The sequence below is a fragment of the Anolis sagrei genome, chromosome 5, assembly GCF_037176765.1.
Source record: "Anolis sagrei isolate rAnoSag1 chromosome 5, rAnoSag1.mat, whole genome shotgun sequence".
In the NCBI taxonomy this organism is placed as follows: Eukaryota; Metazoa; Chordata; class Lepidosauria; order Squamata; family Dactyloidae; genus Anolis; species Anolis sagrei.
The window spans coordinates 169,843,966-169,859,123 of NC_090025.1; the positions used below are offsets into that span (position 1 = coordinate 169,843,966).

At 38.7% G+C, this 15,158-nt stretch overlaps 1 protein-coding gene across 1 annotated transcript in view; it reads left to right on the plus strand.

The window, feature by feature from the left end:
- Positions 1 to 15,158, plus strand: part of NUAK1 (NUAK family kinase 1) — a 76,361-nt gene that overhangs the window by 45,843 nt on the left and 15,360 nt on the right. The window contains exons 3-4 of the mRNA XM_067469224.1: positions 5,590 to 5,741; positions 7,493 to 7,558. Coding sequence (XP_067325325.1) covers positions 5,590 to 5,741; positions 7,493 to 7,558 — 218 coding nt within the window. The remainder of the gene's footprint in view (positions 1 to 5,589; positions 5,742 to 7,492; positions 7,559 to 15,158) is intronic.

Consider the following 15,158-nt stretch of genomic DNA (forward strand, 5'->3'; position numbering starts at 1 on the left):
TTTTAATAGCAGCTATTGCTGCATTTTACTGAGTATTTTATTTAAACTGAGTTGGGCCTTTATCTTTTGTAATTGTTGTTTTATGTTAATTGATATTGTTATTGTTATAAATGTTGATGTACTTTACTTGTATGCTATGTGTTTTATGGCACTATTATGTGTTTCTGTAAGCCACCCCGAGTCCCTCTGGGTTCCTCTGCGGAATATAAATAAAATTATTATTATTATTATTATTATTATTATTATTTATCCAGAATGTGTCCAAATCACAACAGTTTGCTTTTCCTAACTCTCAAAGTTCCCTGAACCTCAATCAGACCAAAAATAAACCTTTAAAAAAGTCAAAATTGGCCAAAATGATAACCCAAAATGGCATTGTGTATCTTGGCATGTGCCGAAACATATCAGTGCAACCCATTGGGAAGGGCACAAACTGAAAAACAAAATGGCCCAGAGAAGGCTGAAAGCATGCAAAATTGCTTTCCCGCAGTGGGCTGTGACCCACCAAGTTTCCTTGGAAGGGACAGTGTAGTCCCCTAACCAGGACCAGCTACAAACTGCTGTGTAGTAATGGATAGCTACATGCACAACTATAGATTCCTGGTTTTAGCTCCTCTGTAAATATATAATTTCAAGTGAATGGGGATTATTCACCTGTCCTAACTTCTTATGCAGTCACTTGTAAAATCAAAATTCCACTCTGAAAGATACATAGTCGACAGGGGTCTTGATTTGGTGAAATACCTCAATAAAAGAGAGTTTTGTAAGAACTTACAGGGCTCCAGGGAAAAGGAGCAGGCAGCATTCATAAAACACCCATTTCAAACCATCTGCCATACGTCAAAGTCAATGACACTCTGATGCTGACCTCTTAGTCAAGGTTAGCATTTCTTTGTCTAGCATTTCCATTAAATGTTATGATTCAATTTAGTTTTTTTTGCAAAGTAGGTGGTGGCAGCAACTTTACAGAACTGCTTTAGAAGTTGGTCTAGCTTCAGAATAACCTGCATTAGACGTATCAGGTCATAAATCAAGTGCAGTAGGAATACAATGTAAACCAAGTAGTCAGCTTAAAATGTAGGTCTTAATAGGAAAGAGTGTTCATTTGGTTAATTAGTATTGCAATAAATAATATCACAAATACCCTACTTCAGGGGATATCAACACATCCCTAAATGCAATGTTATGAAGATATCCTATTTCACAAGCACTCCTGAGAGGATAGTGTCTAAGAGAACTGATGGTACTAATGTTGCATAATGAGAAGTGTTTCTCCAGACATGGACCTGTGGTGGGGAGACTTGAGCTCTGTAGATCACCCACTTTACAAGTGAATTTCTTATCATCAACAATTGAAGAATTTCAGGTAACAGGGCCTGGATAGTCATGCCTTCGAAATCTTGGAAAGTTTCCCCCAATCAACTAGGTAGAGTATGCGTAAATAATCTAATTAAATTTAAGGCAGTTGCTAGTATATTGTTGTATGATACCATATTTGAAACATTTCAAAACATTTAATTAAATGAATGATTTATTCCAGTAGAAAACAGAGTGTACTTGTAAAATTTCAGGGCCCACCTGTGATGACACGCCCAAGCCTTTGGGAAAACTATAGTGTCTGGCTTTACTCAGGGATTATCTGTATATCTTCTGTTAAGATTAAGACCCTTTAACACAGAGGGACTTTAGACAAGGCGAAAAGATAACCAAATGAGTTTACTGAAAACAAGATGAATAAAGGGTGAACTCCATCCAGGACTATTGTAAGATAACTTAAAACAGTATATTACAAAAGGAGATTTTACTGCCTGAAGTCATCTCTCTGGAGTCTTCTGCCTCTGATGCAAAGCGATGGTTTACAAGCTGTTGCTTATAAGCTGTCTCAATCCTCATTTTTCTGAAGCTTAAGGTGGTTAAAAGCTTCTGTTGTCTCTGGGATTGGTGGTATAAGTATACTGCTGAATGCAGGTGCTAAGGGTGCCTGTTTTGGATTGCTCAGGCCTAGGATTACCAGACAATACCCAAGCCTCTAATCACTGTAGCTCTACTTCAGAAAAGGAGGAGTCCAGCAAAAGAGGCAAATGGAATACAGGCAAATGGAATAGACCAACTAACGCTGGCCTCTAGGGGTTTGTTTACGCTCCACCCAAAAACTAATACAAAGGAAGGCATCTACACTATTGGAAAAACTAAACAGGGGGAACTAAAGCAGAGGAGAGGAAAGGGCAGAGCCAAGACTTCCCACCACCAGCCTGTCTATATAGTTTGTTTTGTTGTCTTTGCTGTCAAGTCAGCTTTGACTCATGGCAGTCTTGTGAGTGGCAGACCTTTGTGAGCCAAAGTGATTTATTTGCTTAGGTCATGAAGACTCGGGGCCATGGCTTCCTTTGCTGAAAAAAAATCTAACTGTAATGTTGCTTGTCTCCTTTTCTACTTTATTATTGTCTTACTATTATCATGGGTAGTGTCTTTTCCCATGAATTGTGTCATTTCCTGATACATCTAAAGCAGAACTTTCCAAAGCATGTCGCCACATATTAGAGTGTCAACTGCAATGTGTAGGTGTGTCCCATGAACATACTGAGAAACCTCTGAATCTATTTGATATAAACAATAAATCTTATACTGTAGCAAAATATATAAATAAGAGTTTCATGAGATATGTTGTGTCCCCCTACATTTTGTTATTACAATTTATGTATATGTCCATATCTCTTATAAGAGGTTGGTTTTACTGTTTGGTAAAACTGAATTATTGTGTTGCGAAATGATGCATGTCTAAAAAGTGTGTCACCAACATGAAATGTTTGGGAAGCTCTGATCTAAGTATGATTAATCATTTTAATGTCTAGTGAGAGTTCATTATGTAAATATATAGGGGAGTCGCAGTAGCACAGTTGGTTAAACTCTTGTGCTGGCTGAACTATTGACCTGAAGACCTGAAGGTCAGTGGTTCAAATCTGACAGATGGGGTGAGTTCCCATCTGTCAGCCTCAGCTTCCCATGCGGACACATGAGAGAAGCCACCCACAGGATGGTAACACACCTGGGCGTCCTCTGGGCAATGTCCTTGCAGATGGCCAATTCTCTCACACCAGAAGCAACTTGCAGTATATTCTTAATTTGCTTCTCTCTCTCTCTCTCTCTCTCTCTCTCTCTCTCTCTCACACACACACACACATATATATATAGCCAAAATATATCCATATGTTTTGTTATATAAATATAATACTTTATCAAAATTATGTTGGGCACTTTACCAGTTTATCATTCCAAAAAGTAAATTTTTTTATGCTCCTGTGCAACATATCAATACTGGTTTGTTAGAGACTCTGTAATTGCCATTATACAAGATATTCCAGTTATGTAAGAGCTAAGGCTATTTTAATAATATTAAGTCAATCCTAGAGAATTTCAGCCTATCATATTTGGATGCTGCAATGTAATTCATCCATAAACAGCTCCCATGGTCTCCAAAGTTCATTGTTAATGAGGGTGAAATCACTGGAACGCATCAGAGCTTCATAAGCCGTAATGGGATGGACAAGTCAACAGCAGCTAGTGTTTATCTGGCTGCTTCCTATCACTCTCCCCACTCTCTTAAACACACACACACACAGGATGGAAAAAATATCAGTACTATGTCTTATACAACAGTGATAAAGTGTGAAGGGATTTATGACCAAAATACTCAGAATGAAGCTGCAGTTTCAGTTTTGAGACCTACTCCCTGAAAATATGCATTGGGAAGAACTTTAAAGCAGTGTACCAGTTAAAGTAAGATTACTTATATCAGTTTAGGATAATCTCATTAACTCAAAAGACCTGCCAAACATAATCTTACTTCTGCAAGGCATCTCTGCGCGTGAATGAAGTGACACTGAATGCATGCAGAAGTGAAAAACAATGTTCTTATCCTATGGACGATTTCCCCCCTTAGGCATCCAATGAATTTTGTGGCTAGAGTAAAAGTTTAAGATGTTCTAGACTAGAATGATGAAACCAATTGAAAAGTTATCAAATAATATTGTATTATATAACTTTTGAAGGAGCCCCCGGTGGTATAATGGCTTAAACCCTTGTGCCAGCAGGACTGAAGACTGACTGGTTGGGGGTTTGAATCTGGGGAGAGTACGGATGAGCTCCCTCTGTCAGCTCCAACTCCCCTTGCGAGGACATGAGAGAAGCCTCTCACAAAGATGGTAAAACATCAAAACATCTGGGTGTCTCCTGGGTAACGGCCTTGCAGATGGCCAATTCTCTCACACCAGAAGCGACTTGTAGTTTCTCAAAGTCGCTCCTGACATGAAAAAAAATTCAGAGTATTGATTTATTTTAGGACACACACACACACGTTTTTCAATTAAGGACTACTGGAGTAGCTATAAAATGTGAAATAGTCAAGCTGTAATAAATTTATATACTTCCGATGGCTTAAAATGAAACAAAAAGGTGCTTTTATTTTACTCAGCTTTCAAAAAATTATGATTTTTATATTTCCTGCAAAATTCATTGATTTTAATTTTGCTTTTTTCTTCTTCTGCAAAGCATCAGAAGAAATGTATGCCTTATTTATATAGATTACATGTCTGTGCATGAAGTACTTGGTTTTTCTTCCTGATATGACTGTATGACGAAGGAGAATTGAAAGTGGCTTCAGTTTCCAATTTGGCCTCATTTCTGCTCTCAGTTGGGAATCCAGTTACTTGACTAGACAAGACAAACATGTTGGAATGAAATAAGTACTGTATCAGTATCTCAGTATATTCCTATGCAGGTTGTACCTTATGTCACCCATTTAAGCCACTTAATCTCTTGCCTTGAGTGAATAACAGTCCCATTAGACAACTTCATATCTCTTACTAACAGCTGTATTCCCGTGCTTGTTTGCCTTCTTAATCTAAAGATCAATTGGCACCAGAAAGGGTGTATATTAAGACAGGAGGGGCACAAAAGTGTGACGATATGCATATAATAAACTCAGAGAATGTACTTTTTATGACAAATGTGTTAAATGCTATTTTTTGTTCAAGGTGTGCAAAACGACAGAGTGAAAACTACAGATTATCACAGAAAAAATGACTGGAACAAGATTATGAATAAGCACATGTGAAATTGAGGGTGCATACGCTGTAAAATTAATGCAGTTTGACCCCATTTGAACTGCCGCAGCTCAGTGCTATGGAATCACAGGGTTTGTTGTTTGTATTACAAGGTCTTCAGCCTTCTCTGCCAAAGAGTACTGGTGCCTTGCCAAACTACAACAGGCAGTTAAAGTGGTGTCAAACTGAATTATTTCTACTGTGTAGATCAGGCATGGGCAAACTTCGTCCCTCCAGGTGTTTTGGATGACTGTTGGGAATTGTGGAAGTCAAAAACACTCGGAGGGCCAAAGTTTGCCCATGCCTGGTGTAGATGCACCCTGACACAGAATAGAAATAGAGTGTTTTATCCATCCTTGTAAGTGAAAGATGTTGGCAGCAGAGGGGTGGGAATGAAGAAAACGCTGCTTCAAGATTTTCCATGTGTTTATATGAGCTTAATTCTTAAATGTATTGAATTAAATTTGGAGGGTTTCTTTATCTGCAGTATTTGAGAATAAAGATAAGATCGTGATCATCATGGAATACGCAAGCAAAGGAGAACTGTATGATTATATCAGCGAAAGGCGGAGGCTGAATGAGAGAGAGACACGACACTTTTTCCGGCAAATTGTCTCTGCTGTGCATTACTGCCATAAGGTGAGCCGCATCAACAGATGGCACATTTATGTGGTGATGGTTGTTAGGTATCTTGTTCCTTATGTACCCAGTGACTGTGTGCCAAGAACCAACATTATTCTATAGGAGCTGAAGATGGAATGCAGTTCAGTTTAAAAGTGATCAGATACTTTGGATGTTGTTTGTTACTGGCTTCTAAGCAGATATGTCATAGTGAAGGATATATGTATTGGGTTGCTATGCGTTTTCTAGACTGTATGGCCATGTGAGGATGCCTGCCATAGATGTGGATGAAACATCAGGAGAGAATGCTTCTGGAACATGGCCATACAGCCCGGAAAATTCAGCAATCCATTGATTCCAGCCATGAAAGCCTTCAACAACACTATGTGTATTTGTGATTGCACAATAGCCTTGTACATTGATTCTATCTACATTAATGCTTTCTATTGCTTTGTAAATTGTTTCAATTATTTTTGTATTTACTTTATTTTTATCTCACCTTTCCCCTGATACGGGAATACTAGTATATGTGGTAAAGGCATACAAAAACATACACAAGGCTTTTCCTAGTGTATCTGTACCAGTCTTTTGCCCCTCATTCGTAGTGGAAAAAATAAAGTTCTAAATCCTTACCATAAAAAGGTTTTTAAAATATTATTTATTTATTTATAGTATTTATATTTCACCCTTCTCACCCCGCAGGGGACTCAGGGTGGATTACAATGCACATATACATGGCAAAGATTCAATGCCAAGACACACAGCATATATAGACAGATACACAAAGGCTATTTAACATTCCAGCTTCATGAGAGTATTACGGCCACCGGGGGAGCTGTCATTTCACCGTCCACTTGTGACACTGATGGAGTACTTCCGAATTCTTTAGCAGGCTGCTGAAAATTTTTATGGTGTCTTAAATTAGTTAAATTAGCCTCCCCGCTTAAGCAGTACCTAAATTTCCTACTTGACAGATGCAACTGTTTTTGGGCTGCAAAGGTCGACAGCAAGCTAGACAAATGGTCAGGAGCTTACTCTGACCTGGGCTGGCTTCGAACTCATGACCTTTTGGTCAGTAGTGATTTTTATGCAGCTGACTCTTAAATGACAAAAGTTTATTTGAAAGAGGGGTATAATCTGTTAAGTGTTTGGAAATTTTCTCAAAACATCTGACATGGCTATAATAGGTATAAATCATTTTCCACTGCATATATTTTTAAAAATTAACTGCATTTTTGAAGACTATAGGTTTCAGCTTTTCTATTTTGCGATACAGAAAAACAACAGCACGTTACTGTGTGCTTCAATTTCAATGACATTATAACAAGCTCATTTTGTTAGCTGCAGGTTCTAACATTTGTCTTTGAGGGATATATCATCATGCCTAAAAGGCCAGTTGTAGAACCAGATCTTTTATAATAGTTAACTTGACTCTGAAAGGGAGAGTGACTGAGTTTTCTGGTGCCTGGGAAGCATATATTACTTTCACACAGTAGAAGAAGGATTGGGCTTGGAATTAAGGTCCTAAAAGCATCCCCTGCTGTTTTACAGGCTTTGTGGGAGGACAGATTCCAGTCATTCTTCCCTTAACCACACAGCAAGTGACTAATACATCTCCTGTCACTAGTTACTAGGCTGCAAGTGTTATGACTGCATTCAAAATGCAAAGACCACCCTGATGGCTCCCTTCTTTAATCCATTCAATATCAAGCCCTCCCACAAATTGTGTCTGTCCATCCTAATGTTCTTTTCTCTCTTTTTCCCCCCAGAATGGCGTTGTCCATAGGGACCTAAAACTGGAAAATATTCTTCTCGATGACAATTGTAATATTAAGGTAAATTCTTTTCTGCTGTGCATGTGTAGTTTGCAAAACTTTCACAATATCACAGTGCAGAGCTTTATGCAGACAATGTGACTTTAACATTAAATTGAGTTGCTGCCCAAATGATTTTTTTTTGGAAGAGTGCTCAAAAATTTGCACATGTTTAGTTTTTTAAAATGTTATGTGAAAGTAAGGGAATGGGATTTTCCTCCCTTTGAAGGGGAACAATAGCAAATCAGCAGGCACAACAGTAGACTCTCAGCACAAGCTGATCTACTTTGCAGATGGTATTGTTGCTGGCTGCTGGGACCATGAAAACGTTCTGGGCCTGAAAGGTTCAAGCGCCTCCTCTGGAGCACTCTGAACATCCTTTGATCATGTCTGAAAAATAAGCAAATCTAGTTTCAAAATAAACTCAAACATTGCACATGTCCTTCATTAGGAAGTGGCCTTAGAACTCCAAGCACAATGATAGCTTTCAGATTGCCTTTTTGTGATGTCATAACTATGACAAAAATCCATAGTGCAAGCATGGGAATGACCTTTTCATTTTTCCTGGAAGAAAAGGATGGCTATGATACAAGATATGTGGTGATGTTCTGGGAACAGCACTAATTTCCCAAGTTACCTTCAACTGTTTAAAACTCAGAAAGCATTGAATGATGATAGAAACGTTCCTTACATTGCCAGTTGCCTTCACAAGGAATGGTTGGAAATCACATGATACTGAAAGCTTGCTGGCACAAAAATAAAAACAAAACATAAAAATAAAAATAGAATAAAATCCAAACTTCAGTTTTTATACACTTCATGTACAGTTACTCCGTAACATTTCTCATTTTTTTTTGCTTGCCCCTGGAAGAAGACCCTCATGGGGGGGGGGGGGGGGAGGCATCCAGTTGGAATTGCCTGATATTGCTGCCCACAGGAATATTCTTGCTGTTACTGGGGGAACATTTAGAGAGGTGGTGGTTCTCATGAAACTTTCCCTTGATTTAAGTCTGCTGGGAGGAGGCTCATAACCATACAGTGGGTGGCTTTCACTGTTTTCAACCTAATTTCTCTCGCAGTTGGCGGCTACTTCCTGTCACACATCCGGGGGAGGGGGGGGGGCGCAATGCTAGCTTAAAGAGTCTATTTACAGGTTTTGGGAGGAGCCGCCAGTGGTGCAGTGGGTTAAACCCCTATGCCGGCAGGACTGAAGACCAACAGGTCGCAGGTTCGAATCCGGGGAGAGGCAGATGAGCTCCCTCTATCAGCTCCAGCTCCTCATGCGGGGACATGAGAGAAGCCTCCCACAAGGATGATAAAAACATCCGGCCGTCCCCTGGGCAAAGTCCTTGCAGACGGCCAATTCTCTCACACCAGAAGTGACTTGCAGTTTCTCAGGTTGCTCCTGACACGACAAAACAACAACAACAACAACAACAACAAAAAACAGGTTTTGGGAATTTTTAGAGTTATAAATCTAGTCCTAAGTATTCTTCTTTTATAATTGTTTTGAAGGCGTGATATTGCATAGTATCTCCCTTATTTTTTATTTTATTTACTACAAACAATAAATATTCAAGGAGAATTCCATGTATGACTTTTTTTCTCTTAATATTCTTCTTTTGATTCATGTGATAGGAAGAAAAAGAAACATATCCCTCTTTCCCCATGACTTTGTTCATACTTTTTTAATGACTGAATATCAATATACATACTAAAAAGTAATGTCCGTACTAATATTCCCTGTGTACTCAAGGAAGTTGCTGGTGTTTTGATAGCAATAAACATTTTGAGATCTTAGAACTGAAGACAATTTCCATTTTATCCCCCACGCTTATTCTCATCACTGCCTGAATCTGGATTTTGTCAAACTAAACATTTCCTTTCCTCTTTATATCTGACTTGCCATACTGCACTCAGGCCTATCAACAGGGTTCATATAAAACAAAATCGCACGATCATGTTTGATTCTGTAGGTTTAAATTTCATTTTTTTTAGTGTGGTTTCTGTTTTGATCTCAGAGACTTCTGCCTCTCCATTGTTTCACTAAACAATATTTGTTGGCAAGGAAACACATCTGGGGTTGTAAATTATTGATGTTCAGTTGAGCAAATCTGGAAAACCTCATTTACAAAAAATATTGAGAAATGTGTATTTCTAGGAAACTAGAAATGGGCTGTCTGCAAGTAATATTAAATGCTTTTTTATATTTTAAAGGTTTCGTTAACTTATCTTAGATAATATATTACATCTAGCAATTTTCAAAGGGCTATGTTTTGTTAATTGTTTGCATAAGTATAAGTCAGGCAAATATCCATGTGATAATGCTTACTATCAGAGTTGCAGGATTCTGAGTAAAAGAGCTTTCGGTGCTTCATAAAAGTAGTGACTAGAATGTAATAATATAACTGTCTCTGAAGATAAAAATGTCTAATATTCTAGTAATTAGAAGGCCAGGTAGAAAGGAAAAAAATGAAAGTTTTTGCATCTTTTATAGCTTTGCAGAAAAGGGATTTTCAGAAGGTGCCCTATCTTGTTTTCCATCCAGCCACACTGTTGCTGCTGTTTCTCTTGGCCTCTCATTGCAGGTGCACTTCTGTACTTGGCTATGACATTAGAGTGATCCACTGTGGAAGCTTTAAGTTTCAACCAGGGTGTACCTGTCACGATGCCAGGGCTCTGCCTTATTCAGGTAGAGATGAACCAAACAAAAATCCAGTTGGTATCAAGCAGTTTAATTAAAATAGCACTTACTTTCTGGCTGTTTTAAAAGTCCAAAATATAAAACATAAAGATTGCACTCAGCCACAGAATATAAAACAAAAACAGCAAACCCTTTTGCAGGTTCAAGATAACTCCGTAGTCTAAAGGTCCACTCCAGCGGTCAAATGCCAAGAGTTCAATAAACAAAGTCCAGGGATCAAGAGTCTATACCACAGTCAAAAGCCAGTCCAAAGATTCAAGGTTCCAGGATTCCAAAGGTTCAGGAGACAGGTCAGGACACCAAAAATCCACAAACTTGGGGAAAAACCAGCAGCACCCACCACCAAGATAAGACAAATACTTTTCTCCCAAAGTTCAGTTCCAAGGCTCGCTCCTTATATCCAGAAACACCCAGCTGCAATCTTATCTCTTGTACACCTCCACCCTTTATTGCTTTCACCCATGAACTCTTACTTACAGAATACTCAACCCTTTGGAACTAAGACATACATTAACCCTTCCATCACCAACTGCTAGGCCTACCACCACCAACTGCAGAACATGATACATGACACTACCTCTGGAGATAGAGACAAAAGCAGCTCTAAGACCCACAAAAGCTAATGTTTTGACTTTAAAAGAATATTTTTTCCAGTAAGTATTGTAGAATTAAAACCTGATCCACAGTAGATCATCCTGACCTGAAATTGGCTTGTTCATTATCCAGGATGTTTTCTCATATCATCCCGTCATGGAGCTTCTATCAAAAAGTTTACTAATTATAGCAAGTAGAATCATAGAATCATAGAGTTGGAAGAGACCTCGTGGGCAATCCAGTCCAACCCCCGTCAAGAAGCAGGAAAATCACATTCAAAGCATCCTCAACAGATGGTCATGCAGCCTCTGTTTAAAAGCCTCCAAAGAAGGAGCCTCCACCACACTCTGGGGCAGAGAGTTCCACTGCTGAACAGCTCTCGGCGGTTAGGAAGTTCTTCTTCATGTTCAAGTGGAATCTACTGTAGTTTAAAGCCATTGTTCTGCATCCTAGTCAGAAAACAACCTGCTCCCTCCTCCTCTTGACTTCCCCTCACATATTTATACATGGCCATCATGTCTTCTCTCAGCCTTCTCTTCTGAAGGCTAAACATGTCCACCTCTTCAAGTTGCTCCTCATAGGGCTTGATCATTTTAGTAGGCCAATTGAGCAATAATACAATAATTATTTCACTTCTGAGAATAATGTCAGTGGGACTGCTATGGGCATCCACATGGCAAAATATGTTCATGATGACCTTGGACAATGCTTTCTCACCACATGCATCCAGAAATCCCTCCTCTATCTAGGATTTCCTGATGACATATTTGGAAATATGTCATCAGGAAATCCTTGGAAAGCAATGCGCCATTTTGCCAGGATTTCTACAATTTCATTACCATCATCTATTTGTGGCTGAAACAATCAGCACTATAAATCTTGACATCACCATACAATTGCATAATAGACTTCTAAGCCTCACACTCTTTTTGAAAACCCACTGATCGCTTCACTTATATGTGTCCAGTTTCCATACAGAATTTATTTATTTATTTATTTAGGGTTTTTATATCCCGTCCTTTCTCAACCTCCGCAGAGGAACTCAGGACGGCTCACCAAATCTGTTGTTTATAGCCAGGCCTTCTGATGCACCCGCATCTACTCATACCCAGACTCTAGGATTTGCAATTGACATTTCTGAAACTACAAATCAAAATCAACTAGGCAAGTTTAGTTCCTAGGAACAGTCTACTACAAACCAAGAACGCAAAATGAGAGAACGCTCATGGTGGCCAATTAGTTATGGTTTTGTGTCTGGAATAAATATACCAGTAACACATTCTCACAAGCTCTGGCAGGCACGCTCTTATTGGCCTACAGACAGCCTCCAAACCTTGAACTACTATTCATTTCCAACAGGAAGAATAATATGGATGGTACGATAAAACTGATCCACAAATTCACTTACCAACTCTGTCCCCACATCAATATTACAGGAGGCCAATAACATCACCCACAACATCAGAAGTACATGCCCTTGTTTTTCACAATGCTCGTCTAGATTCGACATTGAATAAAAAGAACAGTGCTACACAAGAGGACAAATGGGCACAAATATAATAAACCTAATAATAAACTTTATTTGTACCCCACCACCATCTCTCCGAAGGGGCCTCAGGGTGGCTAACATGAGGCCAAGCCCAAAATTACAATACAGCAAAATACTGACATTTGAAGTGGCAGTACCCAAAGTCCAGTTACAGAACATGTCAGCCTTCCTGGACATACAGTGAATGAATTAAGGGTTGTGATCTTTGAATGAGGAAATTACAAAGGAAGACAAGAAAGTGTCTTTCACAATATTTGGAAAATGTTACACTTTACTGCAACTGGACAACATGCAGCCAGGGGACCTGAGCTAAAGGATTCTCATTTTATTTATAATGAATTGACAACTGCTTTCTCTGGCACACTGAGAAATTGATGACAGAAGGAGTAAAAAAAAAGGTCCATTCACTAGCACCTCATGAGTATTGGAAAATAGAATGGGAAAACAAGATAAATAAAATAATCTAAATTAGGCTTAGTGACCCTGTTTATATGTATAATTCTGTTTCTTTGAAACTGTACAGTATACTCCACAGACAAATCTTGGATTTCATGAACATTGTACTCTCTTGTCAATAATTCAGTGGGGTTTTCTAAACCAAAGGCCAATAGCGAAAGGTCCAGTTTCAGAGTGAAGTAAAGTAGCAATTCCAAATTACACTAAGCCTGAATATTTCAGAGGAGTACATGTTTCATGATCCATGAGTATGTTTCATTGCATTTCTTGTAAGCAGTGAAAACAGTTATTTCCTTTAAGGTAAAGCAAGGGAATACAAAGTCTAGCTTTTCTGCAACCCCCTCCCTGTTTGGGAAAGTTTTTTTTTTTTGATGTAATACTTTGGATGTGTTTAAGTGCCAAGAACATGAAGGAATCTTGGCTACGATGACATTTTTTCCATAGTGGGAGGAGGGAAAACGACAACTTTAATGGGAAAAGCTGATAAACTTTAGTCTGCGAATATGGGAGTTGGTTGTGATAGAAATACTTTTTCCTGAATGGCCACAATGAAAACAAAAAAAGCATTTTGTGTGTATTAATATTGGCATGGAGATATCCATGTTTTTGCAGATTGTGTGATGATAAGGGAACAGATTGTCCTAAGCAACCATACACCACAGTATCAGAACCAACCACTGCCTCTATATAGAGCTTATTCTGTGATCCAGCATACAAATTCTAACACTGAAGATTTTAGATTTGGATTGACATGGCCTTCTTTTTTAGTTTAAGACTGACTTGTTTCTAACCATTCAGAGTGACTTGATAAGAAAGTAGAATTTGTTTAAGGTAATTAACTGCAATCTGAACCCCAAGAATAGATTTACAGACTGCATTTGTACACCAGCTTCTTCTAACAAGATTCCAGATGTTGAAGAATTTATAGAGCACTGTTTTCCCATTTTTTGTCTGCATACCCAGAACTTCTAAAACTCTAAAAACATGGGTTGAAATGCTGACTTGTTTTAAAAATGAGATTTCAAATGAAAAGAGAATAGCTGTGTATACAAAGTCCCCCCTCCTTCATATACCCATATGCACCCATCAAACATGGTGTAGATGCATGGTTGGATAACACTATATATATGTGTGTGTATATATATGCCAACCTAGGATCTGCCAACCTAGCAGTTCGAAACATGCAAATATGAGTAGATCTACTCCAGCGGGTAGGTTACAGAACTTCATGCAGTCATGCCGGCCACATGACCTTGAAGGTGTCTACAGACAATGATGGCTCTTCGGCTTAGAAATGGAGATGAGCACCACACCCCAGAGTCAGATACGACTGGACTTCATGTCATGGGAAAAACTTTACCTATATATACACACATACACACACACACACACACAACATTTATATTTTGCCCTTCTCACCCCACAGGGGACTCAGGGCGGAGCATAACATATATACAGCAAACATTCAATGCTGAGACAAACATTAAAATCACTTATATCAGCTTTAAAATCAACAGTTTAAAACTGTCTCAGGACACCATTCTATTATTCCCTCACTGCACTGCCCCAAAGGCTTGGTCCCACAGCCAGATCTTCACCATGCTTCTGAAGGACAGGAGGTAGGGAGCTGATCTAATATAAATGATGTTTAAAGATGACATAAGTACAATAATGAACTGCAATCTAGTTCCTGTCCTGTATATGATAATGAAGAGTTCAAAACTGCAGATGGAATTCATTCTGCAGGTCATTTTCAGTTTTCTTCTTTAAGCACAACTTTTGACTCCTTTTACTATAGTTGTGGTAACCTTTCTCAATTGTTTTAAATCAGCTGATCCTTGATATGCCAGGTAATGATTAAAACCACCCCTTCTAACACTGCCTAGTAAGTGCAGGAAGCATTTAGTACAACAGTGCAGATTGCTCAGGCAAACAAGACAGTCCATATGCATTGAAGGAAGGAGAGACTCACTGGAATCATTAGTTAAGTTGGTGCATCAGATGAGAAGGACTGCAATTCTCAAAGATTTATAGCAAATGAAAAATGTTGGTCTTCAAGGTGTCACAAGGCACTTTCTGGGAACAATCTTGCACATTGGGTTTTGGATTTCCAAATTGCCGGGTTTTTATTTTCAAAGAAGAAATAAATTAGGAAGCCCTCATTATTTGACATCACTCATGATTTTTATTTTGAGAGCTTTTTTATCATGTCAGGAGTGACGAGAATATACTTCTTGTGTGATAGAATATGGCACAATATTACAGACAGCTACTTCTGGTGTAGTTGTCTGAAAGGACATTGCCCAGGGGATGCTGGG